Source organism: Mesoplodon densirostris, chromosome 8 (assembly GCF_025265405.1).
Source record: "Mesoplodon densirostris isolate mMesDen1 chromosome 8, mMesDen1 primary haplotype, whole genome shotgun sequence".
Classification (NCBI taxonomy): domain Eukaryota; kingdom Metazoa; phylum Chordata; class Mammalia; order Artiodactyla; family Ziphiidae; genus Mesoplodon; species Mesoplodon densirostris.
In genome coordinates this window covers 34593126-34619766 of record NC_082668.1, presented here as the reverse complement: position 1 = coordinate 34619766, position 26641 = coordinate 34593126, and the positions used below count along the sequence as shown (strand labels likewise).

At 40.8% G+C, this 26641-nt stretch overlaps 2 protein-coding genes across 6 annotated transcripts in view; one reads left to right on the top strand and one right to left on the bottom strand.

Moving 5' to 3' along the window:
* KIAA2012 (KIAA2012 ortholog) overlaps positions 1-21701 on the top strand; it is a 120686-nt gene extending 98985 nt beyond the window's left edge. The window contains 8 exon segments of the mRNA XM_060106674.1: positions 5380-5470; positions 8125-8290; positions 13844-13958; positions 15461-15798; positions 17689-17867; positions 18513-18682; positions 19496-19715; positions 21563-21701. Coding sequence (XP_059962657.1) covers positions 5380-5470; positions 8125-8290; positions 13844-13958; positions 15461-15798; positions 17689-17867; positions 18513-18682; positions 19496-19715; positions 21563-21701 — 1418 coding nt within the window.
* Positions 21702-24082: 2381 nt separating this feature from the next.
* Positions 24083-26641, bottom strand: part of SUMO1 (small ubiquitin like modifier 1) — a 28477-nt gene continuing 25918 nt past the window's right edge. For all 5 annotated transcript variants that reach the window (XM_060106423.1, XM_060106426.1, XM_060106425.1 and 2 more), the window contains one exon: positions 24083-25238. In XM_060106423.1, coding sequence (XP_059962406.1) covers positions 25170-25238 — 69 coding nt within the window. In that variant the 3' untranslated portion in view covers positions 24083-25169. The remainder of the gene's footprint in view (positions 25239-26641) is intronic.

Sequence of the window (26641 nt, the reverse complement as noted above, 5' to 3'; positions counted from 1 at the left end):
AAACTGGAAATAAAAAAGCCATCAATAGCAAAATTGATAAATAAATTGTGGTAAGTTTATATGACGGTATAATAAGGTACAAGATCTTAAAATAAGTGAATGGAAACTATATGTATTAACAGGGGTTAATCTCAAAAACAAGATTTTAAGCAAAATAAAGCAAGTTGCAAAAGTGACATAAATGATACGACTGGTACGAAGTTTTAATATGTAAAATAATATTATATGTTGTTTAGAAGTGCTTTATATGTGGTAAAGATATAAAAATATACATGAGGACAGTGTAGGAGAGAAAAAACTTTTCTTCTACTCTCTTAGAGGCCCTGCCTGGGCTGGAAAATTAAACTGACAAAGACAAACTAACAGGAGAAAAGCACACAAATGTATTTAATGTAAGCTTTATGTGATGCAGGAAGATTCATAAGGAAGTAGTTAAGCCTGAGCATCTTTATACTTGGTTTGATAAAGAGTGGACAATGTGATAGTACAAAAGGTAAGCGCAAAGGGTAATAAACTGGGGGAAACAGAGTAAGGCCTGTTTGTTTGGGTTCCTCTCAGAATCTCTCTGTCTTCAGGGATAAGGGCACCCCTTTCCTCCAAGTAGAACCTACCTCTCACATGAGTAGCCGTCTCATAACACTGCCCTTTCTCAAATTCCTTCAGCTTAAAATACTCAGTATGCCAAGGTGCCATGTTTGGGGATAGCATATTCTGAACCCAGTCAATTGATAAATACCAAATTTAAGAGAATGTTTACCTCTGGGGGGAGAGTGAGGGGAATAGGATTATATGTGATACAATAAAGTCTTAGACTATATCTTAAATGTTTTCTTTAGAAAAAAAATGTGAATCAAATATGGCACAATGTTAAGATTTCACAAAGGTAGGTGGTAAGTTCCTGGGTAATCATTATACGGTCATTTTTCTATACTCTGCATTCCTAAAATATTTTACAGATTTTTTTAAGGCAGTTAAAAGTTGTAGGTTATTATTCAAAGTACTGACTTAGTTTATTCCAATTCTTCCTAAATATAAGGTTATTTTACTAGAGAAACAAAACAAAACACCCTGCTATGGTCCACGTCCCAGCGACAGGATTTCAATTCTAATCAAAGTGGTGAAATCACACCAATTGTAGAACCCCATCTTTTGGTCAATACAAACGCGCCCTCTGCTGGTCATATGGTGCCCTGTCCCAAAGTTCAAAATAGTGGTGAGGCGCAGTGAAACTTGTTCAATGAGACAGCTTTTACCAAGCCAGCCAAGTTAGGGAAAGAAACTCTCACAGAATTCCTCTCAATCACAAAAATACTTAAATCAGCTCCCACTCTCTATTACTATTACATATGATCCAAGACAAAACAAATTCCAGGGTACCACCGCAATCAACCTTTCCAGTTCCCTCAACCACCATGTACATGAACAATTCTGTCCCTACTCCAAAGTCTGGAGGTTGATGTATGAGATAGTAGATGCCACCCTTAACATTTGGGAATGGCAGAAGAGAACCCAAGTTCCTCTGGGTGGTGGTGCAGACACCACAGAACACTGAAAAATGGATAAACTAGGATTAAGGGAATAATGCTGGTGGGATGACAGGTAAATTTTTTCTTTTCAAATCTTTCTTTAAAGTTATAATACCTTTAAACAAATTTGAGGAAAACTCAATTAATTCATGCAAGAATCTACTGCTCAAAGAGAGAAGTGAGGATTGAATATTGAGTCTTCCTTTCAAAAAACATTTTTTTAAATTATTTCGTTTTGCTTTGTTTTGCTTTGTGCTAATATCCATCTTCCCCACTAAAATTTAAGCTTCCTGAGACCAATGTGTGAATCCGTCCTACTCACCACTATATTCCCAGCACCTAACACAACGACCATCAGGTAGTAGGTATCTAATAAACATGTAATAAATAAAGGAATGAATGACCATTACCTTGGAGTGTAAATTGGTACAAATTTTCTGGGGAGCAATTCAGCAGCAGACATTGTGCCTTTAAGACTGTACATTCTTCAGTAATCATAGATGTGGACAACGAGTAAGTCCTTTAATAATCAGAAACATTCCTTTCAGGGATATGCTATGCAAAGTTCATTTTAGTTATAAAACAAATTCAAAACAACCTGAATTTTAAAAGTTACATGTTTGGTTAAGTCTATTATGGTATATCCATATGATGAAATGCTATGTTGTTATTAAAATCTTTTTTTTTTTTTTTTTTTTTTTTGCGGTACGCGGGCCTCTCACTGTCGTGGCCTCTCCCGTTGCGGGGCACAGGCTCCGGACGTGCAGCCTCAGCGGCCATGGCTCACGGGCCCAACCGCTCCACGGCACGCGGGATCCTCCTGGACCGGGGCACGAACCTGTGCCCCCTGCATCGGCAGACGGACTCTCAACCACTGTGCCACCAGGGAAGCCCTATTAAAATCATTTTTAAGAATATTTAATGATATGGGAAATTCTAATAACATAAAAATAGATTAAAATTATATATACATTATTTTATCAACTCTATATATTTATTATATACACATGAAAGTATACACACCAAAGTATTTTATTGTAGTTGTATATGAGTAGAGGGATCATGAGTCAGGGGTTTTTTGTTTGTTTGTTTGTTTGTTTTTGGTTCTTGTTTTTAACAGGTGCCAGCACTGTTTTAGACACTTTATTTGTATTAATATATCTTTAAGTTTTTTAAGCAGCTTTATCAAGAGATAATTGCCTTATAATAAATTACACCTATTTAAATTGTACAATTAGATAAGTTTTCTTTAAGTGTTAAATATTACTTTTTCTATAAAGATTTTAATGCAATCAACTTCACTTTTCCTTAGATTTTAATTAGGTATAATTATTTGGTAGAATATAAAATTATTCAACCAACAATTTTCTTCTATTGAAACATTAAATATTGTTATGGTTTGTAGGGGGAGGTTCTAGATTTCTTGAGATTAATTGATATATAACGTTGTATTAGTTTAAGGTGTACAACATGGTGACTTTATATTGCAAAATGTTTACCACAATAAGCTTAGTTAATGTCAATCAGCACACATAGTTACAATTTTTTTTCTTGTGATGAGAACTTTTAAAATCTACTAGGTAAGTTCTGATACTGTATATGTCGACACCCATGAAACTATCACCACAATCAAGATAAAACATTTCAGGGGACTTCCCTGTTGGTCCAGTGTCTAAGAAACAGCACTCCCAATGCAGGGGGCCTGGGTTCGATCCCTGGTCAGGCAACTAAATCCCACATGCCACAGCTAAGACTTCCATGCCGCAACTAAGAGTTCACATGCTGCAACTAAAGATCCTGCATGCCACAACTAAAAGGTCCCACATGCCGCAACAAAGATTGAAGATCCCCCGTGCTGCAACTAAGACCTGGTGCAGCCAAATAAATAAATTTTTTTAAATTTCATCTTTCCCAAATGTTTCCTCATGCCTCCCCCAACTCCAGTCTCTATCATTTCCAGACAAACACCGATCTGCTTTCTGTCACTATAGACTGGTTTGCAGTTTCCAGAATTTTATATAAATGGAAGCATACCATGTATAACGTTTCTTTGTCTGGTTGCTTTTACTCCCCATAATTCTTTTGAGATTCATCCATGTTGTTGAGTTTAACAATGCTTCATTTCTACTTACTACTGAATAGTATTGCATTGTATGTATATACTAGCCTGTTTATCCACTCACCTGTGGATGGGCATTTCGGCTGTTTCAAGTTTTTGACTATTGCAAATAAAGCTGCTATGACCATTTGCGTATAAGTCCTTTTATGGACATATGCTTTCATTCCTCTTGTGTAAAACACCTAGGAGAATAATGGTTGAATGCTATGGTACATCCAATATTTAATTTTGTAAGAAATTGTCAAGCTATTTTCCTAAGGGGTTGTACCATTTTACATTCTAACCAGCAGTGAATGAGCCCCAGTTCCCCTGCATCTGTGTCAACTCTTGATATAGTCAGTCTTTTTAGTCATTCTAATAATTATATGTTGATTGGCAAGGAGGGTTCTTCTTTATGCTTGTGTTTTCCAAATTTTCTGCAATGAAATATATGTTTCATAATTTAAAATTGCTTACAGTATCTAAAATAAAAAGTAGCCTAATCTAATATGAGGTCAGTCTGGAGACTTCTCATTCTGAAAACTACTCAATATGGTCTTCAGAGCACCCAGCAATAGCTGTGCAGCCGGCATAAGCCTTCCTCAGAATATAACTTTTTTTTTTTAATCAGTTTTCTTTTCAATGATGTAACCACACTGGGGTTTTAAGAAAAAGTTTAAACACATAAACCTCTTTTTTTTTTTTTTACCTTTTTTTAAAAATTTTATTTATTTATTTATTTTTTGCTTTATAACAAATTTAATCAGTTATACATATACATATGTTCCCATATCCCCTCCCTTTTGCGTCTCCCTCCCACCCTCCCTATCCCACCCCTCCAGGCGGTCACAAAGCACCGAGCTGATCTCCCTGTGCTATGCGGCTGCTTCCCACTAGCTATCTACCTTACGTTTGGTAGTGTATATATGTCCGTGCCTCTCTCTCGCTTTGTCACAGCATACCCTTCCCCCTCCCCATATCCTCAACTCCATTCTCTAGTAGGTCTGTGTCTTTATTCCTGTCTTACCCCTATGTTCTTCATGACATTTTTTTTTCTTAAATTCCATATATATGTGTCAGCATACAGTATTTGTCTTTCTCTTTCTGACTTACTTCACTCTGAATGACAGACTCTAGGTCCATCCACCTCATTACAAATAGCTCAATTTCATTCCTTTTTAACACATAAACCTCTTTATCTAGCATGTTATTTCCTTTTTCTGTTTTCTCTTCCAGCTTTTACAGTTTTAATACACAATTCTATAGTTTACTATTTTTACTTGTCATTATATCATATTTTCCATATCATATTTTCCATGCTGATTTATCTTTTCAACCATAATTCTAAATGTCAAATTAATGCATCATAAATTTCCCATTGTTTGGCTGTTTCTAATTTTTTATTATTAATGATAATGTTGTAATAAATAACTTTGTACAAAAAGCTTGTTTCTTCTTTTAAATTATTTCCTTATGAAAATACACAGGAGTGAGATTCCTGATCAAAGACAAGAACGTTTTTCTAGGTCTTGATATGTACTGTCACATTGCTCTCCCAAAGGGGCTTACTGATTTTAATGTCACTTGCCATGTGTCAGCACTAGTTTCTGCAGCATTTGCCAGTTTCCTAGGTATAACATACTTTGTTGTGCTAATCTGCATGCCGTTGACTGCTCACCAGAGGAGACGTTTTCTCATGTGTGGGATCACTGCCTGCTGTCCTTTGCTAATTAAGGATGCTCTTTGTCTTCACAGACCCAGAGCGGAGGAGTATGACCCTTGACCCTCTTAGTGCTTCCCTGGCTGAGCACACCCAGACCCCTGAGGCAGATACTGTCCAAAAGGCGTAAGTATTCAAAGTCATAATGACATGGACTTCTCTCCTTTTGTTTTTCTTTCTTTTTCATTCATTTCATTTCCGTTTTTTTCTAAGAGGCATGAAGATTCTCAGCTAACCAGCCCCATGCTCTATCAGCCAGAATTAAACTGTTGTCTAAGAAACAAAGATTCTTGGGGAGGATTATACTGTGATGTGTTTCCTACTTAAACATATTCTTTGGCTGGGTGGGTGAAGAGCAAAGTTGAACTCTAACTACGTGGAAGCAGCTTTCTCCATTTTTCCACATATCTGAGCTCTGCAGACATGCCTCGAAAGCAGAGGTCTCTCAGCTCAACCTTGGTTTCTCCTCTCAGCATTCACTCAGCTCTGGGTAAAATCAATAATACCAATAATACTAATACAAATTGCTAACGTGTATTAAGTGATTCCTGTGTGCTCACCATGTGCTTACTATGAGCTCGGCCGGTCAGGCCCAGTCACTTTACTCAAGCCCCGGTTGGCAGTGGCAAGCTGGACCAATAGCCTCTGTGACCTCCCATGAGCCTTGGTGACTTTAGAACCTGCCCTCACCTGCCTCAGGGTATAAGGATTCCCTCCTGGGTCAGAAAGGCTGGGTGATCTCTAGGAACAAAAATGGGAACGGGCACTTGAGTATTGAGGCAGCTCTCGGAAGAACTCCACGTTTTAACTTTTGTATCTCATCTTCTCCAAAATGGATTTAAACTGCTTACAATAACAACCCCCTATCCACCAAAAAAGAAAGATGAGATAATCAAAAAGAATTTATTTTTAATCTGGAGGAAAAGAACAAAGAAAACCAACACTCCCCAAAAGTCATTATAGTCATTGTGACCAAAGTTCAGACTTTCAGACTGAATGTGAAAGCAAAAAAAAAAAGGGGGGGGGGGCGGGGGGAGCAACACGATCGGGTTTTGTGGTTCTCATTTGCAGCATGCCGGTTCCTCAGGGGAAATAAAGGTTTTCCTAGCACTAAATTCTAAAGTATTCTTCTATAGGTTTCATAGAGTGACATTGAATGATTTAAGGACTCATATATTTACAGGAAATTCCATTTACCTCATTTGATAACTATTTCTCAAGTTTCTCTAGTAAGGCGCTGTGCTAGCCCAACTCAGTAAATATAATACTGATTTAGCTAAAAAATAAAATATCCAAGACCAGGCCTGGCACACAGTAGCTGCTGCTGCAGCTGTTGCTCAATCCGTATGGCTCTTTCTCAGTGACCTTTTTACCCAGAGAACATAAGTCAGTTATCCTCCAGACACATGGTCAGCGACAGCAGTTCTACAAGGGATCACACTAACACAGTACGTGACATTTTGGTATCTGAATTCGATCAAGAATAGAATTCAGAGGGCATAAAGAAATGGGTATATAGGCGCATGTTTCTGTGACAACCTTTCTTAAAGGTCACTTTTTTTTCAGCTAAGCCTTCGATAGAAGAAATTTCAGTTAGGTAATCCTATTTCATTTTGTTAAAGTCATAAATATGCAACCCCAGAGAGGCAAGCTATTCCTTCTTCGAGGGTGTGGAGAAAAGGGAACACTCTTGCACTGTTGGTAGGAATGTAAACTGATACAGCCACTATGGAGAACAGTACAGAGGTTCCTTAAAAAACTAAAAATAGAACTACCATATGACCTAGCAATCCCACTACTGGACATATACCCAGAGAACACCATAATTCAAAAATACAGATGTACCCCAGTGTTCATTGCAGCACTATTTACAATAGCTAAGTCATGGAAGCAACCTAAATGCCCATCAACAGACAAATGGATAAAGAAGAAGTGTTACATATTTACAATGGAATATTACTCAGCCATAAAAAGGAATGAAATTGGGTCATTTGTAGAGATGGGGATGGACCTAGAGACTGTCATACAGAGTGAAGTAAGTCAGAAAGAGAAAAACAAATATTGTATATTAATGTATATATGTGGAATCTGGAAAAACGGTACAGATGAACCAGTTTGCAAGGCAGAAGTAGAGACACAGATATAGGGAACAAACGTATGGACACCAAGGGGGAAAAGCAGGGGGTGGTGGTGGTGGGATGAACTGGGAGATTGGGATTGACATGTATACACTAATATGTATAAAATAGATAACTAATAAGAACCTGTTGTATAAAAAATAAATTTAATTTAATTTAAAAAACAAAAAACTATTTCTCCTTCTCCCTAAGGTTTAGAACTTAGCCTGAGAGAACCCCAAAAGTGAAGACTAACTTTCTAATTTCCTTTATTCAGGGATGTGTTGAGAAAAACAGGGCTGACCAAGTGTGTAAAATGCCCACCACAATGCAGTTCCTGGCAGAAAACAGATGCTCAATTAATGTTTGTTCATTTTCCCTCTTCTGTGTCCACGAGTTTTTCTTTTTTCTTTTTCTTTTTCTTTTTATTTGAAGTATAGTTGATTTACAATATTGTGTTTCAGGTGTACTGCCATGTGATTCAGTTATACAATACATATCTTTTTTTTTTCCAGTTCTTTTCCATTATAGGCTATTACAAGATACTGAATATAGTTCCCTGTGCTATACAGCAAATCCTTCTTGTTTATCTGTTTTACATATAGTGTTGTATACATCAGAGTTCTTCTTTAGTTTGGTCCTGTTGTTTTGCTTTTTTCAAAGGGGCAGAGATTATAATGTGCACCATCAACACAGAGGACTCCCAGGACATGGGCCTGACTCCCCAGACGGGTTGGATCCTATAGATATATCTCTTCTTCCAAGAGGAAAAGAAGGGAAGACTGAACCAAGACTGTTCAACCAGCAGACACCAACCAACATCAGTCATGTGAGTGTAAACACCTAGGTAGGAGCTTGGTCCAGAACCCTACCTGGAAGGTGCTCCCGTCAGGGCTGCCATGTACAGTTGTATAGATTGCTTACTATACAAGGGCACCTGCAAAGGGGGAAAGTGGGAGCTGAAATCCACTCTGTGGTCCACTCACCATGCCCTGCACCCCAGTATTGGGTTGCATTCTTCTGAAGGATGGGGTACCCATTTCTAATGTCTACTAAGGTACTAAAAGGAAACTCAGTTTTCCTATACTCACATCACTTCTGACACCACATGTGTGAAGGATTTTCCCACATCAACCAATTCTCCAGCTCTCTAGACACCAACCAGGTGTCCTACAATTCAACTCTGACACTAGCTACCCAGAGTTAGCACAGACCCTACAGGTTAAGGGCTCAGTCCCACGTGCCTGCTCCACTTAAGACACCAATCACAAGTCCCAGGTTGTCACCTGTACTTCTGACCAACAATCTATAAAATAAGGAGCTCCTAAGACCCATCCTCATGTTCAATAATTTGCTAGAACAGCTCACAAAAATTAGGAAACACTTACTTACTAGTTTAGATTTATTACGAAGGATATTTTAAAGGATACATATGAACAGCCAGATGAAGAGATACACAGGGCAAGGCCCAGAAGGGTCCCAAGCACAGGAGTTCCTGTCCCCATGGAGTTTGGGGTGTGCCACCCTCCTACTACATAGATGTGTTCACCAACCCTGAAGCAATCTGAACTCCTTGGTTAGGGCTTTTATGGAGGCTTCATGACATAAGCATGATTGATTAAATCACTGGCAAATGGTGATTAATGCAACTTCTAGCCCTTCTCCCCTCCTCTGAGGTGGTCCAACCCTCTAATCCCCTGGTTGGTTCCCCCTCCTTAGGGGCTTTCCAAAATAGCCCCATTAACATAAGCTCAGGTGTGGTTGAAAGGGGCTTGTTAATGAACAACAAAAGACACTCCTTTCCTGTTTATGCTCCAGAAATTAGAGGCATACCTCTCATTTTATTATGTTTCACCTTGTTGCACTTCACAGATAAATGTGTTTTTACAAATTGAAGGTCTGTGGCAGCCTGCTTCAAGCAAGTCTCTCAGCACCACTTTTCCAACAGCATTGGCTCACTTTGTGCCTCTGTGTCACATTTTGGTAATTCTCACAACATTTCAAGTTTTTTCATTATTATCATATTTGTTATGGTGATCTGTGATCAGTGATCTTTTATGTTACCATTTTAATTGTTTTGGAGCACCATGAACCATGCCCATATGAGATGGTGAGCCTAAGCAATAAATATGTGTTCTGACTGCTCCACGGATCAGCCATTCCCTCTCTTCCTTTCCTCAAGCCTCCCTATTCCCTGAGACACAATAATATTGAAATCAGGCCAGTTAGTAACCCTACAATGGCCTCTAAGTGTTCAAGTAAAAGGAAATGTTTCACGTCTCTCACTTTAAATTAAAAACTAGAAATGATTAAGCTTAGTGAGGAAGGCACGTGGAAAGCTGAGAGAGACCGAAAAGCTAGGCCTTTTGCACCAAACAGTTAGCCAGGTTGTGAATGCAAAGGAAAGGTTTTTGAAGGAAGTTAAAACTGCTACTCCAGTGAACACATGAATGGTAAGAAAACAAAATAGGCTTATTGCTGATATGGAGAAAGTTTGAGTAGTCTTGATGGAAGATCAAACCAGCCACAACATTCCCTTAAGCCAAAACCTAATCCAGAGCAAGGCCCTAACTCTCTTCAATTCTATGAAGCATGAGAGAGGTGAGGAAGCTGCAGAAGAATTTGAAGCGAGCAGAGGTTAGTTCATGAGGTTTAAGGCATGAAGCCGTCTCCATAACAAAAGTGCAAGGTGAAGCAGCAGGTGCTGAGGCAGAAGCCTGCAGCAAGTTATCCAGGAGATCTAGCTACGATAATTAACCAAGGTGGCCACACCAAACAACAGATTTTCAATGTAGATGAAATAGCCTTATGCTGAAAGAAAATGCCATCCAGGACTTTCAGAGCTAGAGAGAAGTCAACGCCTGGCTTCAAAGAACAGGCTGAATGTTAGGGGCTAATGCAGCTGGTGACTTGAAGTTGAGGCCAATGCTCATTTACCATTCCAAAAATCCTAGGGCCCTTAAGAATTATGCTAAATCTATTCTGCCTGTGCTCTGTATATGGAACAACAAAGCCTGGATGACAGCATATCTGTTAACAACATGGTTTACTGAGTATTTTAAGCCCACTGTGGAGATCTACTGCTCAGAAAAGAAATTCCTTTCAAAATATTACTGCTCATTGACAATGCACCTGGTCACCCAAGAGCTCTGATGGAGATGTACAAAATTAAGGTTGTTTTCATGTCTGCTAACACAACATTCTGCAGCCCACATGTCAAGGAGTCATTTCAACTTTCAAGTGTTATTTTTTTAAGAAATACATCTCGTAAGACCCTAGCTGCCCTACCTAGTGATTCCTCTGATGGATCTGGGCAAAATCGAGAACCATCTGGAAAGGATTCACCATTCTAGATGCCATTAAGAACATTTGTGGGGAGCTTCCCTGGTGGCGCAGTGGTTGAGAGTCCACCTGCCAATGCAGGGGATGCGGGTTCGTGCCCTGGTCCAGGAAGATCCCACATGCCGCGGAGCGGCTGGGCCCGTGAGCCACGGCCGCTGAGCCTGCACGTCCGGAGCCTGTGCTCTGCAACGGGAGAGGCCACAACGGTGAGAGGCCTGTGTACCACAAAAAAAAAAAAAAAAAAAAAAAAAAAGAACATTTGTGGGGAATTCTCTGATGGTCCAGTGGTTAGGACTCAGCGCTTTCACTGCTGTGGTCCAGGTTCAATCCCTGGTTGGGGAACTAAGATCCTGCAAGCTGCAAGGCACAGCCAAAAAACAAAGGAACATTTGTGAGTCATGGAAAGAAGTCAAAACATCAATATTAACAGGAGCTTGGAAGAAGCTGACTGTAACCCTCACAGGTGACTTTAAGGGGTTCAAGACATCAGTGGAGGAAGTAACTGCAGATGTGGTCAAAATAGCAAGAGAACTAGAATTAGAAGTAGAGCCTGAAGATGTGACTGAATTGCTGCAATCTCATGATAGAACTTGTATGGATGAGGAGTTGCTTCTTATGGAGGAGCAAAAACACTGGTTTCTTGAGTTGAAATCTACTCCTGGTGAAGATGCTGTGAAGATTGTTGAAATGACAAAGGATTTAGAATGTTACATAAATTTAGTTGATAAAGCAGCAGCAGGGTTTGAGAGGATTGACTCCAATTTTGAAAGTTCTACTGTGGGTAAAATGCTATCAAACAGCATTGCATGCTACAGAGAAATTGTTCATGAAAGAAAATGTCAATCAATGCAGCAAACATCATTGTCTTATTTTAAGAAATTTCTACAGCCACTGCAACCTTCAGCAACGAACATCGTGATCAGTCAGCGGCCATCAAGGCAAGACCCTCCACCGTAAAAAGATTACGACCCATTGAGGGCTCAGATGATTTTTTTTACAGTAAAGTATTTTTAAATTCAGGTATGTACATTGTTTTTTTAGACATAACACTATGGCACACTTAATAGACTACATAAGTAAATAAAACTTTCATAGGCCCTGGGAAACAAAAATATTCATGTGACTTGCTATATTCCAGTATTCACATTATTGGAGTTGTCTGCAACCAAACCCACAATATCTCTGAGGTATGCCTGTACAAGAATTTTAGGAGTTCTGTGTCAGAGGCTAGCGACGAAGACCAAATATATATTTCTTATTATGTCACAACATCACAGGTACTGAGTGGGTAGTCGTGGCCATCCTCTCTTAGGAAGAAACTCTATATTGTTCCAGCCCATGGGGAAAGGTGAAGACTGGCATGGCTGTGGTCATATGCTTGAAGTTTCCCAAAAGTTAGGAAATGATGCAGCAGTGAATAGAGCTGGCTTTGATTTGATTTAAACTAGTTAACCATTAATTGTGGCAACAGCAATCTATCAAAGGTGAAAACTGCTTCACTTTGATCCAGCTCTGTAGATGATGGTTTAGCATCAAAAAAGGGAGCAGGGAATTCCCTGGTGGTCCAGTGGTTAAGACTTGGGCTTTCACTGCTGTGGGTCCGGGTTCAATCCCTGGTCAGGGAACTAAAATCCCACAAGCTGTGAGGTGCAGCCAAAAAAGGAAAAAGAAAACAAAATAGGGGGCAGATCATAAAGTATATTCTATTCCTCTTTCTTTTTATGAAATTATAACTGAAATTATATCAAAGGCTGAACCTTAGGATCTCCCTACAAGCTCCACATTCTCTAAATATCACTCTTGGGACTTCCCTGGTGGCGCAGTGGTTAAGAATCCGCCTGCCAATGCAGGGGACACGAGTTCGAGCACTGGTCAGGGAAGATCCCACATACCGTGGGGCAACTAAGCCCGTGTGCCACAACTACTGAGCCTGTGCTGTAGAGCCCATGTGCCACAACTACTGAGCGCGCACGCCTAGAGCCCGTGCTCCACAACATGAGAAACCACCACAATGAGAAGCCCGCTCCCGCTCGCCACAACTAGAGAAAGCCCACATGCAGCAAAGAAGACCCAACACAGACAAAAATAAATACATAATAAATAAATAAATAAATAAATAAATTTAAAATAAATAAATAAATATCACTCTTCTGCTTCATATGGAACCCACATGAATTCCATTCTCAGCCATTCTGTCTTGTTCAACATAATATCCCTTTTCTTTTGTTTTTTGTTTCTGTTTGTTTGTTTTATAAATTTATTTATTTATTTATTTATTTTTGGCTGCATTGGGTCTTCATTGCTGCACATGGACTTTTCTCTAGTTGTGGCGAGTGGGGGCTACTCTTTGTTGCAGTACGCGGACTTCTCATTGCTGTGCCTTCTCTTGTTGTGGAGCACAGGCTCTAGGTGCACGGGCTTCAGTAGTTGTGGCACATGGGCTCAGTAGTTGTGGCTTGCGGGCTCTAGAGCGCAGGTTCAGTACTTGTGGCGCACGGGCTTAGTTGCTCCACGGCACGTCGGATCTTCCCAGACCGAGGATCGAACCCATATCCCCTGCATAGGCAGGCAGATTCTTTTTTTCTTTTTTTTTTTTTTTTTTTTGCGGTACACGGGCCTCTCACTGCTGCGGCCTCTCCCGCTGCGGAGCACAGGGTCCGGACGCACAGGCCCAGCGTCCATGGCTCACGGGACCAGCCGCTCCGCGGCATGCGGGATCCTCCCGGACCAGGGCATGAACCTGCGTCCCCTCCATCGGCAGGGACTCTCAACCACTGCGCCACCAGGGAAGCCCGGCAGGCGGATTCTTAACCACTGAGCCACCAGGGAAGTCCTGTTTGTTTGTTTTTTGGCCATGCCACAGGGCTTGAGGGATCTTAGTTCCCTGACCAGGGATTGAACCCAGGCCCTGGCAGTGAAAACGCCGAGCCCTAACCACTAGACTGCCAGGGAATTCCCAACATAATCTCCCTTTGATGGGTTTTTTTTTCCTTGCTTTCTACATATATCATGTTCCCTTTCCTTAATTTTTCACCTTTAGGAGATGGAGTTGATTGACAAAGCCAAGAGAAAGAGAAGAACCAAGACAGATAAGTCCAAGGCACCCAAGAGGGAGAGAGAAGGAAAGCTCCATGGGGAAGCAGAGGCTGCTGTTGGTAAGGGACCATCCAGGAGAACACACCTAATGGTAGCCAGGAGGTGCCATGGAGAATCAGCATGGATCCTATGGGACAAACTATCTGTGTTGAGTCTCCTTGACTACCACAGCTGAGGTGGTGTTGCAGCCTTACTTCATGTCAATATCTTGGGAGATAAGGATAGAGGAAACCAGGGGACCCTAGGGACCTGTAATCAGCAAGAGAGAAAATTACAATAATAACACTAACACCTATTAAATGAATACCCACTGAATTAGGAGCTCTGCATTTATGACGTCATGAAATCCCCACCACAGCTCCATAAAGTAAGCGCTATTATTATATCATGTGGAGAGGTTGGGTGACTTGCGTAACATCAAAGAGATCAAACGGTAAAGTGGTGGACCCAGGGTCTGGTCCTGTCATTTGATTCCAAACTCATAACTCTCAAACACTGCCTCTGTGAATAATAAATATGTCAATCTGAGAATTGGTCCGTGAGAGCATTTGGGAAGGGGAAGGTTGCAACATGCTCTGAATGGTTACTCCAGCTGTCATTTTTCTTCTTGGTTCCTTGTGTTGCACCTCACAAGGAATTCAGGTTCCTATGCTTCTGGGGACTTTCTTTCCTTTTTTCTTTTTAATTAATTTTTATTGGAGTTGAGTTGATTTACAATGTTGTGTTCTAAGAACCTTCTTTAACCTAAAACCTACACTCATGCTTTCCCAGCCATATGAAGACCCTCGAAACAAATCAAGGGCTGTCAAAAAGGATGACACTGGATAGTTTCCTGGGTCAGATCTTTTCTTTTTTTTAAAATCGAAGTGTAGTTGATTTACAAAGCTGTGCCAATCTCTGCTGTGTAGCAAAGTGACTCAGTTCTACACATACATTCTTTTTTTATATTCTTTTCCATTATGGTTTATCCCAGGATGTTGAATATAGTTCCCTATGCTCTACAGTAGGACCTTGTTGTTCATCCAGATCTATTTTTGAGATTTGCTTTTTAAAGTCTTGCTGAATTTACATCATTGTAGCCCGTAACTTGAGTAGCATTGGCAGGACTGGGAAAGGAAATACTTGTGGCCCCAGAGGAGAATTGAGGAAGAGGCCTTAGAGTATGGAAGGTTTAAACTTTACCAGGTTACAAAGCTGCAACCTCAAGCTAGACTCCTGAGGCATGACTTTCCAGCTGTACCTATAGGTCTTCCCTCCAGAGAGTCTTACCCCCACCATAGGTCAGGGTGTATCAGAAGTTCTTTAGTAGCAAGACTGCTGAATTACAGTTGATCCAAGTAGGATAAGACAGTTTCTCAAAGGGTAGTCTATGGACTACCCTTCTCAAAACGCTTGGAGTGGTTGTTAAAATGCAGATTCCTACAGAATCAGACTCTAGGGGTGTGGCTCAGGAATCTGCACCCAGGTAATTCCATTGCACACGGAAGTTTTAAAGTTACTGAAAAGGACGCAGAGTTCACGTTGATTAGCTATGTCTCTATCCCCCATCGCTCTCTCCCAGGAAAGTCAAAGGAATCAAAGGCTGAAAAGAAATCAGAGCTAATTCCCAGAGAAAAAAAACCTGGAGTCAAAGGGAAAAAGACACAGAAGGAAAGGAATCTGGAAATAGTAGCAGAGCTGAGTGGGCCTGATGTCATTAACTCTAAGAAAACTAAAGACACCTCAGATGGAGGTTTCTTTCCTTCAGGCTCTGTTGTAGAGGACCCTTGGCTTTCTTCCAAATTTAATGCCCCTGAGAGACAAGTTTCTATAGATGGAAGATCATTGCCCACCCAGACTGCAACTGTCCCTGGGAACATGGAATCTGAAGAAGAGGGAAGCCATAAGGACCCTTCCAAGGTAGGGTCCAATATTCTCACCTTGGCCAGAGGGATTTCAGTCCTCACTGGTGCAACTGCAGAGGTGGGAAAAACTGCCCTGAATTACATTGCAGTTACTGAAACAGCTCTACTACATAGTGGCTTTATTTGTTCTACTTTGGTACCTTCTGACCCTTTAAGAAGCCAGATCTGATCAAAGACACAGGGTGGCAAAGCCCCTCTGAAATGATGTATTCTGTGAGGCTCTCAAACTACTAGGGCAGGTACCCACCCATAAAGAGCAGAAAGTTGGCACAGCACCCAGTTGTGAGAGGTACAGGCCTCACAGTTACAAGGAAAGGTGAATTCAGGCCTCAGAGCCAAGTACATATTCTTGACTTGGCCTGGAGTTCATGTATTGCTTGTCTCTCAAAAGCTGCAGAAATTCCTCCATTCCTAATCTGCTTTTCTGCGGCACACATCTGGGCCATGGGTAACTTATACACACACACATCTATCTCCCTCTTCTTTAAACACTGCAAACGTGCCCACAGCTAAACCACTATGGTTAAACTCTCGTAAGTTACATGCAAATATGGTACAACTCTGCTGAATTTCATTTAATCTTTACAGACACACTTGTGACCCAGGTATGATTCATCCCATTTTACAGACCTAGAAGCTGAGGCTTAAAAGAGTTAGATGTTTGTTGCCAGAAGTTACACAACCATCAAGTGGTAGAGCCAAGACTTAGATCTTTCGACTCCAAAATCAGAGCTCTTGTCACTATTTTAAATTATTGTGTATTTATTTATTTTACAGCCTGTGGTCTTCCAAAAAGGATTTCAGAAAGATTTTTCCCTTCTAGTTCTCAATCTTCCTAGCTGCCTAGACTATAGGATTCTGCTTTATACAGCAGATGAAAATTTTAAGCTGTGGGCAGAACTTTTCTGAGCCTGCTATAGACTCAGAATTTCTAGATTTATTGTCAATCCACAGTACCATGCTGCCTCAGCAAAGGCTAAAAAGCAAGGAAGTATCCACCCCAAGTTGGATACACAGAGTGCCCATGGAAGAGTTGCCATTCAAGGTTCCCCTCATGAGGATATTTCTGACTGAGGAGGAGGCATCAGGAAGAAAAAGAAAGCTAAGACGCTCTACACAGAAACTAAGAGAACGTTTCATTGAAAAAGTGGATTTGCATAGGATTAAATATGAGTCTGACACATCTACACCTAAGTCTGCCCCTAAAACAGCCTTTATCTAGAACCTGTGGTTCTGAGCCCTGGTTTCACGTTAGAATCACCGGAATATGCTTTTTTTAACCATCAAGAAAAAAGTATATTAAAAAAAAAAAAAAAAAGGAGTTCCCTGGCGGTCCAGTGGTTAGGACTCCGAGCTTCTACTGCTGGGTCTGGGTTCGATCCCTGGTGGGTGAACTAAGATCCCACAAGCCCTGTGGCGTGGCCAAAACAATTAAATTAAACTTTTGAAAACCCACCAAGGCCTCCCACCTAGGTATTCTCATTTAATTGGTCTGGGTGGGGCTTTTGGCCTCAAGTACTTTTTAAAAGCTCCTTGGGTGATTATAATGTGCATCTAGACAAATGATGTACCAGACGTTATGTTGTCTCTTTCATTATTTCAGTTAATTCTGGTAACAGCCAGCTAAAAGGAAGACAGTATCCGAGAAATTAAGTTGTTATCCCCAAATTCTGAAGCAAGTAAGAGAGAGACTTAGATCCAGGTCGAGCAGATCCCAGAGCCCAGGCCAGTGGTGGCAGAGTTTATACGGCTGTGGTCAGAGTGTGGAAACCACCTAATCTCTAATTAGAGGCAACATCCCGTGGGTGGAGGATGGCTCGTTGCCGAGACAAGGTCCCCGTGATTAGCGTACGTCCCTTGCACTAAGAACACTCTGGTTCCTTAGGCCCTCCTCGCTAAGAGGGAGCCAGAGAAAGTTTCCTGGGCCAGGCTGCGAGCAGAGAGGGCCGAGATGAGACGGCTGGAGGTGGAGAGGAAGAGAAGGCAGCAGGAGCAGCTGGAGAGGGCAGAGAAGATGAAGGAGGAGCTGGAGCTGGAGCCGCGGAGCCACGCGCAGGAGATCCGGTGGGTAGGGCGGCCACGGCGGCCACGGCCACGATAGGAAGCAGAAGATAAGGCAAGGGTTGACTTCCACTAGGGGTAAAGCTCGTTCTGAGGCTCATGCCCTGAAGTAAAACAGCACGTCTCATTTTTCACTATCCTGGTTATCCCAGGGACAATCTGGACCAAAGATAAGATGTGGTGTCTTGAACCATTAGGGTTACTCCAGATAGATGTTCACGGGATCTTCCCGGGAGGGCTTTGAGATCCGGTCCAGCAAACATTTGTTGCGCCTCTTGCCACATGTGTGTGCATTGTGTTCGGCTCTTCCATAGGCCTCTGGGCTCACTGAATCTTCACAACAACGCTGTGAGACAGGAATTTCAAAATTTCAAAATCCATTTGATAAGAATGGAAAATGAGGCTCTGGGAACTTAGGCCCCCCGTGCCAGAGCACAGAGCTGTGTTGAAACTTCCAGGCTTCTAGTTCCAGGCCTGTTGTGTATCTTGCTTCTGCTCTTCAGTTAGGCTTCCCTTAGAAAACGAGTCTCCTCTGAATGGGATGCTCCGTGTGGCCTGCAGCCTGCAAAGCCTCCATCAGAGGCACGGCTTGTCCTACAAGGACAGTGTTTTCTGCCATTTCCCTGACCAATTTGTGGGTTTCCTCAGCTTGAGCAAACAGAAACTCGAGGAAGAACAGCAGAGGCAGGAGAAGGAGGAGAAAGAGCAGTGGGTCCAGTTGCAAATGGTCCAGGAGAGAGCTCGGCAGCAACAGGAGTTCGGGAGGAAGCTGCAGGAACTGCAGAGAAAGCAGCAGCGGGAGGAAGCCAAGAAGGCTGGTGAGGGGGACTCAGCTGTCTGCCACGCCCATCTATCTGGGACAGAAGCATATTTATCCCACTGTGGGTGTCCATTTGACTCTCCCCAGTTACTCCTATCCTAGGTCTCAGTGTGAAGCACTCTAAATGGATAAGGTGATTTTTTTCAAAGTGATTAATATGTGTGACTCTAGTGAGTTATTAGATCAAAATAAGAAAGACTCACTTGTGGAAATGACTTTTGGGTCCCACTCCCAATTCAGTAATCTCCTGAAGTGGGACCCTGCCCCTTTCATTGCCCTTCCAGCATTGCTCAGAAGCTGCCTAAATTGGAGACATAGCCCTGCTCCTTGCTTCCTTCCCTAGCAGATGGAAACAGTCAAACATCTGGATAACTTCAGGGCAGCCTTTCAGGTGATGTGTGGAATCTCTACGGCCTCACGTTTGAGGAATAGGAAAGCACTTTAGCAGATGACACTCTGTAGACTGGTCAGTCCAGCTGAGTAAGCACCAAGTTTCTCCAGACCCTGCTGTGACACCTGTCCCCAACCCATCTGCATACCACCCATGAACGTACCAGGCTCTGGAAACTTCTTCCCCAAGGTTTTGTATTCATTGCACACAGTGCACTGCACATAGTAGGTGCTTGATAAAGGACTCTTAAGTTAGTAAATTAACCCAAGGCAATCCCCACAGAGGATCTGGCAACCTGCTGTCAGGTAAGCTACAGAATATCTCATTGGGAGTCCCTGGGAATCACAGACTTGAGAGATCAGAGTTGTTTTCCCCAATAATGAGACCCCTGCTGAGCCTACCTGCCTTTCTATTCTGCAGAGGCAGAGAAGCAAAGGCAGAAGGAATTGGAAATGCAGTTAGCAGAAGAACAAAAGCGCCTGATGGAAATGGTTGAAGAAGAACGGCTGGAGTATCAGCAGTGGAAACAGGAAGCAGAAGAGAAGGCTCGGCTGGAAGCAGAGGACAGACGGCAAAAGGAAGAGGAAGCAGCAAGGCTGGCTCTGGAGGAAGCCATGAAACAAGTCCAGGAACAAGCCAGGTATTTGCTATTTGGGCAACAGTTGCAGTAGTGGGATTGTTCAAAGGCTTGACTGCCTGCTACTAGTACTAGCTTTGCACTGCCTTTGGGCACATGAAGTTCTCCCACTTCCCATAGCATGGTTTGGAAGAACTAAAAAATAGAGATTCTCCTGCTGCAAAGGTCACAGAATTTCTTGATGGCTTAAAGAACTCGTACTGAAGCTAGAAGGGAGTTTACAGATCATCTATCTCAGCCCTCTGGTTCACAGATGAGAAAACCAAGTCCCAGAGAGAAGGATCTTGATTAGGGCTAACAGTGACTTAGGGGCAGTACCAGGACCAGATCTAAGACCCCCTGGTCCTGAACCAGTACCTTTCTCAGTAAGTATTTATTGGGTACCTATTATGTGCCAAACACTATTCTGGACACTGGGAATTCAGGGGTAAACAAGACAGATGTCTCTTCTCCCACAGCATTTACATTCTAGGGGTGGGGGTGGGGAGACAGACTCTAAACAAAGATTTTTTAAGCTGGCAATAAATGCTATTCAGAAATTCTTTAAAGATGCGATAGGATTGCAGGAGGTTTAGTTCAGATGGATCGGCCAGGGTAACACCTTAGAAGAGGTGATACATAAGGTGAAACCTGAATGAAAGAAAAATATTCCAGTAGGTAAACAGCAAGTGCAAAAGTTCAAAGAAAGGAATGAGGCTGGCATGGTGGAAGAATAAAAGAAAGCATGGCTGGAATGAAGTGAACAAGGCACAAAGAATACTTCCAGATGAGGTCAGAGAGGTAGGACTTGTGAGGAGAAATAGCCCAGAATCAGCCATCAGGGGACAACAGCATTTCCCCCTTAGTTCTCTTGCAATAGTTATGATCACTGCATCATTCTGCTAAAAGAATCTCTTGAGTAAAGTGGTTTCAATTGACTCTTTAAAAACCAGGTCCTCCATAGTGGTTATATCATAAATTTCCCCTCTTAGTGAAGGCAACAGTCATCCCCCTTTCGAACCATTAAAAGTGAAGGGTAAAGAAGCCCAACACAGAAAACCACAATTCCAATCTTAACTGTAAACAATTTACCCCTTGAAAGTTATTTTCTACAACTTAAGCTTAATCTAAGCTAATAAATACTCTTTAGGGGACCAGAAAAAGAAGGAAGCCAGAACAACTCTATTTCAAGGTATTCCACCTAACCTTGAGTTGTTCCTCTCCTGAAACATTCCTCAGCTGATATGAGAATTACAAAACAGATCATTAGGGAAGACTTGATTCAATTTCAAAATTATGTGTTCCATGTATCATAGCAGTAGGGTTGGGTTCGTAAGTATTGAAACCAAAAGCAAGCTACTGGAGTTGCAGTTTTCCACGAAAAAACTGCCAAGTAGTACGAGGGGAAGTTGAGCAATTTTGCAACACTAATCCAAGTAGCTGAAAGCAAAAAACCAAGTAATTTAAGGGTTATGTGAGGGGTGTGAAAGAGCCTCATTCCAGCAAGGGTTAGGAGAACTTGATGCCAACTAGCTTGATTTCGTCTTCACTTGTGTGACATTGGCCCAGGTACACTTAACTTCTCTGGCCTGTTTCTTCATCCCCAAAACAAGGGAGTCCCTTCCAGCAATACAAATTTACGAACTGTTACACCTTTCCTTTTACTCACCTAGTAGGAGGATCATGATACTCTAAACCTCACATGTAAAGTCACTAAATGAACAGAGTATGATCTTCCACTAAAATGCAAGATCAGTAGCCGCAAGTCTAACTGATGATGACTGAAATCCAAAATTCTTCCACGAGCTTATAAGGACAATTTCTAGGATGCTTAATCAGTATTGTGGTTGCGGGTGGGGTTGTTTCCTTAGGCAAAAAGCTGCTTTGAAGAAACATCTTCATTTCCACCAAGAACTCCGTAAGGAAGCCAATGGCCTACAGTGGACACAGAACATTTCCAGACCATGGGTCTACTCTTACTTCCAGTTCCTGCAAGTACCAAGACCTTAAAACTAGAAGAAAACTAAAAAGTTAGGAGGTGGTGACAGAAAACGAGTAACTTCCTTCTGTAATGAAGTTCCATCCTGAGCTCAGTTAGCTCCGTTTCATCTGGTTCACCTCACCTCACCCCACACTTCACTTCACTCTAGGCCCTCCCTCCCCACCACCCAAACCTTACTCAACCCAAACTTGTCACACACCTAAATCCTTTATGTTCTCTGGAATCACGTAAATCCAGAAGCTCTGGTGCCTAAAATTAGCCAATAATTTCATAATTTGTTTGAATTTCAGTAAATTTCAGCTTAATTTCAGTAAGACATTAACATAATCTTAGGGTAGCTGAAGTATTTCATTTCAGTGTCTCTGAAAGAGCTGTAGGTAAATGGAAATTCTATAATGCAATAATTCTGAATTAGCAAAGAGGAGCTAATTCATGTATTTACATATTAAGAATTTTATTATAATTTATAAAGCAAAACCACATCCATTTCCTCCTAAGAATCTAAAGTTTAATTTCTACTTAAAACAAGGTAATCACTTGATAAATATTCATTTGAGCAAACTGAGCTGTTCTGTGAGGGCATTCTCACACCCTCAAGTACAGATTAAGAGCTGCACTATCCAAATAAGTAGCCACAGGTAGCTATTTAAATGTAAGTTAAAACATTCACACTAGCCACATTTCAGGTGCTCAATAACCAGATGTGGCTACTGGCTACTGTAATAGAACATTTTCATCCTCACAGAAAGTTCTATTGGACAACATTGTATTCTAGAGCCCAGAAAATTAACCGATCTTGAGGTTTTGCTCCTGTGTCTTGAAAAACCAGCCACTCACATAATTTCCCCATTTATAAAATCACACTGATCCTATAAGCGTCTTGATAATGTGTCTTTAACATCTCCTTAATATCAGTAAGTATCTGATAAGTATCTATCATAGATTGATCATTAAAGGGGATGAAGGACCTTTAAGATAAGGACCAAATAAGATTATGTAAAAAGATGTTAAAGCAAGCAGTATCTGAACCTGAATTTTCCCACGAATTTCCTTTGGCCCTATTCTATACTTCACTGTCTACAGCTAAAAAAACTTAGTATTCGCAGATGATTCCCTCAAGTCTCCCACTAATGCTTGTAAGGTGCTTTCTACAGGAACTGCGCTCCCACAATCCAGAAGTCAAGCTTAATTTTGAGTCTGTATTGCTGTGTTATTGGACTTGCATAGATTTGATGCTTATTTTCAAACACTTGCTTTATATAAAATAGAAATAAAATGGCCAAAACACTGGCTATCACAGTGAATTTAAATATGCCACTTAAAACTTCTTCTCAAACTTGTCGATCCTACTTGCACATTCATTCATTCATTCAATTCATTCAATAATACTTAGGTGAGAAAGGAGCATCTCAAATAATTCAACCGAGAAGAAAGAACACTCAAGGAAAACATCCTTGCAGGGGAAATTACCATTACTGATTTTATTCTCTCCCTTCTTTTACAAATTTAGGATGTTGCAGTCAAGCACCAGGTAGAGAGGCTACACTAAATGGTATTCGAGGTCCCTTCCAAATCTGATATTCTATTAAATCGTTGCTGTGAAAAGCCTATTTTATCAGCACTACTAACCAGATAAGCACATTTTTCAGTTAACCATAGCAGACTGCAAAGCATTTAGAAGAATCCAATAAACTAAAATCAAGAAAATTATATCCCCCAGATTATATTATAGTTAAGCTCCACCACCTAAATGCTGAGAGCCCTCAGAAAGAGATGTAAACAAAGCTAAGATACCAAACTACATATTCACGCATTCTGGATAGCTCAAATAGCCTATGAGGTTTGCTACTCAGGCCTGACAGAAATGTGCAACTCAATGAGGACTTTCTAGAAATAGGTCTGACTCCTAGTTACTATTTAATATAATGATAAATGCCAGGTAATGGTCTAAAAGCTCTAATTTAGCTAGACTATATATGTACAATACGAATAATTTTTCAGTTAGGGTCAAATATAAGAATTTATAAGGCGAGCCAATTATTTTTCAATAGGGGACTTGAGAAGGGATTCAAACTATAACAGGTTATAAAATGCATTAGAGATAGGTCTTATTCGCTCTTCTAATGTAGTTAGATGACATTCTATTTGGAATAATATGAAATAGGATTACATATATGCACAGATATACTGAATTCTGTGATTCATTAAGGATTTAAAAGAAAAAGTTAAGCCCTCTAATTTAGGAACTAATTTGGTATTTTAATTTTATACAGTTTAAAGAGAGGATATAAAGAAATAAAAGAAAATATAAACAAAATATACCAAACCTTAACTAAGCAGAGAACATTTTGTAAATTGTTAAGGGAAAAACTGAAATTATCAATATCAATTAAGAATTTTTGGCGTGCCCATTTATTCAACATATTGGGTAACTGTATCATATATATGAACCATACAGGAATATCAAGTTTTTAAAAAAAACAACACTGGGTATTTAAAAAGGTATTGTGGCCTTAATTAAATCCTTAATTCAGAAGGCACTTCAGTAACTTTCAGGGCTTCAAAGTCATGATCGTCATCACTGCACAGTACTAAAGAAAACATGTGTACCATGTACAAACAATAATTTCCAGTATTATGCAAGAAAACCTTATGTTTTAAGCATTTTCTTTTTTCCTTCTGTACAATTAAAAATAAAATGAACATTGGTACGGTTTTTACAAATATTTTGTTTATTTTAATGAAGCTGGTACAGACAACGTCCATTTAAAACCCATATCCCAGGCCAAAAAGTACAAATAAAGTCAAAAAGAACAGCGTTCTGCTGTATACACTTCTGCATGAATAATTTTAACTGCTAATGAAAATTAGAACTTTTCTGGGATCTTCTGACAAGATTTTTCTTTCATCTTAAAATGCTTTCTCTTCAGTGAAGCCATCTTTGGAGTTAGTCATTATTTTCACCACCTCTGTCACCTTGACTCCAACCTGATATTCCTCTTCTTTTGGTCCAGACCCTCAGATTTTAAAAGTAGCTTCAAGTTAAGGAAAGGTCATTTTTCCACAGTTCAGTTCTCTGAAAAACTTCCATCTCCCACTGAAAGTCATAGTCCAGGAGTGAAGCAATCCCATGCTAGAACTTCAGGGCCAATTGGAAAGTCATTATGAACACTCGCATTAGTCAATCTTATTTATCACAAGCCTGTAAATGCACAGTCTTGGAAAAGGCAGCCTCTCTGTGCACACATGTAATTTTTAAAAAGGAGAGGGGCGATATGAATGGGGCTGAGGTTTGATCACCAAAAATCAGCACAATGAAAACAAACAATAATGAATAATGGGCACTAGAATTCAAATTACCAGATGTTCTAAAGAGATGGGGTGCCAGTTTTCAATTCTGTTTTGAACACCACATTACAAAAGAACTATTTTTAAAAATAAAAAAGGATTAAGGGAAAAGAAAAAAATAAAAATATCTAAATTGTTGAACGACCCCCTGTTTGTTCCTGATAAACTTCAATCACATCTTCTTCCTCCATTCCCAACTGTAAGAGAAAAGAAAAGTGTTAGTAGTACAATATAAAAGTACTATTTTTGTTAATTGGCTGCAATTATGTGGCCACTGTTTTAAAGTGCAAAAAGATACAAAAGTAATCCATAGTTATCCTGTTCTAAGGATACTGTTTCCGGGCTTCCCTGGTGGTACAGTGGTTAAGAATCTGCCTGCCAATGCAGGGGACACGGGTTTGAGCCCTGGTCTGGGAAAATCCCACATGCCACAGAGCAACTAAGCCCATGCGCCATGACTACTGAGCCTGTGCTCTAGAGGCCGTGAGCCACAACTACTGAGACCACGCACCACAACTACTGAGCCCACGCGCCACAACTACTGAAGCCCGCATGCCTAGAGCCCATGCTCCGCAACAAGAGAAGCCACTGCAATGAGAAGCCCGTGCACCGCAATGAACCCACTCGCCGCAATTAGAGAAAGCCCGCACACGGCAACGAAGACCGAACGCAGCCATAAATAAATAAATGAATTTATTAAAAAAAAAAAAAAAGAATACTGTTTCCTTTCATCTAAAGAACAGAGAGGGGGACTTCCCTGGTGGTCCAGTGGTTAAGACTCTGTGCTTCCAATGAAGGGGCATGGGTTCAATCCCTGGTCAGGGAACTAAGATCCCATATGCTGCATAGCGCAGCCAAAACAAAACAAACAAACAACCAAGTTTTTTTTTTTTTTTTTTTTTTGCGGTATGCGGGCCTCTCACTGTTGTGGCCTCTCCCGTTGCAGAGCACAGGCTCTGGACGCGCAGGCCCAGCGGCCATGGCTCACGGGCCCAGCCGCTCAGCGGCATGTGGGATCTTCCCGGACCGGGGCACGAACCCGTGTCCCCTGCATCGGCAGGCGGACTCTCAACCACTGAGCCACCAGGGAAGCCCAAAACAACCAAGTTTTAAAGAACAGAGAAGTATAACTTTTCCTCTGATACTATGTCTATGAAGTCATTCATGTTATTTTGCTGAGCCAACTTCACGTCCCAGTTTATTCACCATATAAAATTTAAGTGTTTCTGAAAAGTACCTTAAGGGAGTTTTAAATCTAATGAAACATGTATATAATAGTTTAAATAATAGTTTGATGGCATATTTTCTAAAATGCATTTTACTTCTAGATGTAATTACCTGATAGAATTTCTTTCAAAAAAACCTGATCTCACTTTGAAATATATGTGGTTTTAGTTAGAAAAATACTGCCTAAGGATTAATTTCTAAGTGGTTTGCTTTGTCATCTACAATTCCTTCTGGCATATAACTATTATTTTCTTTGATAGTAACCACTCAATGTTAAGAAAACTTACTATACTTCTACTCTTATTTGACACCTCCAATTGTATAAGCTAGATTTTTCAGACCAACCCTTCTCAACTCTTACAGAAAAGGAAAG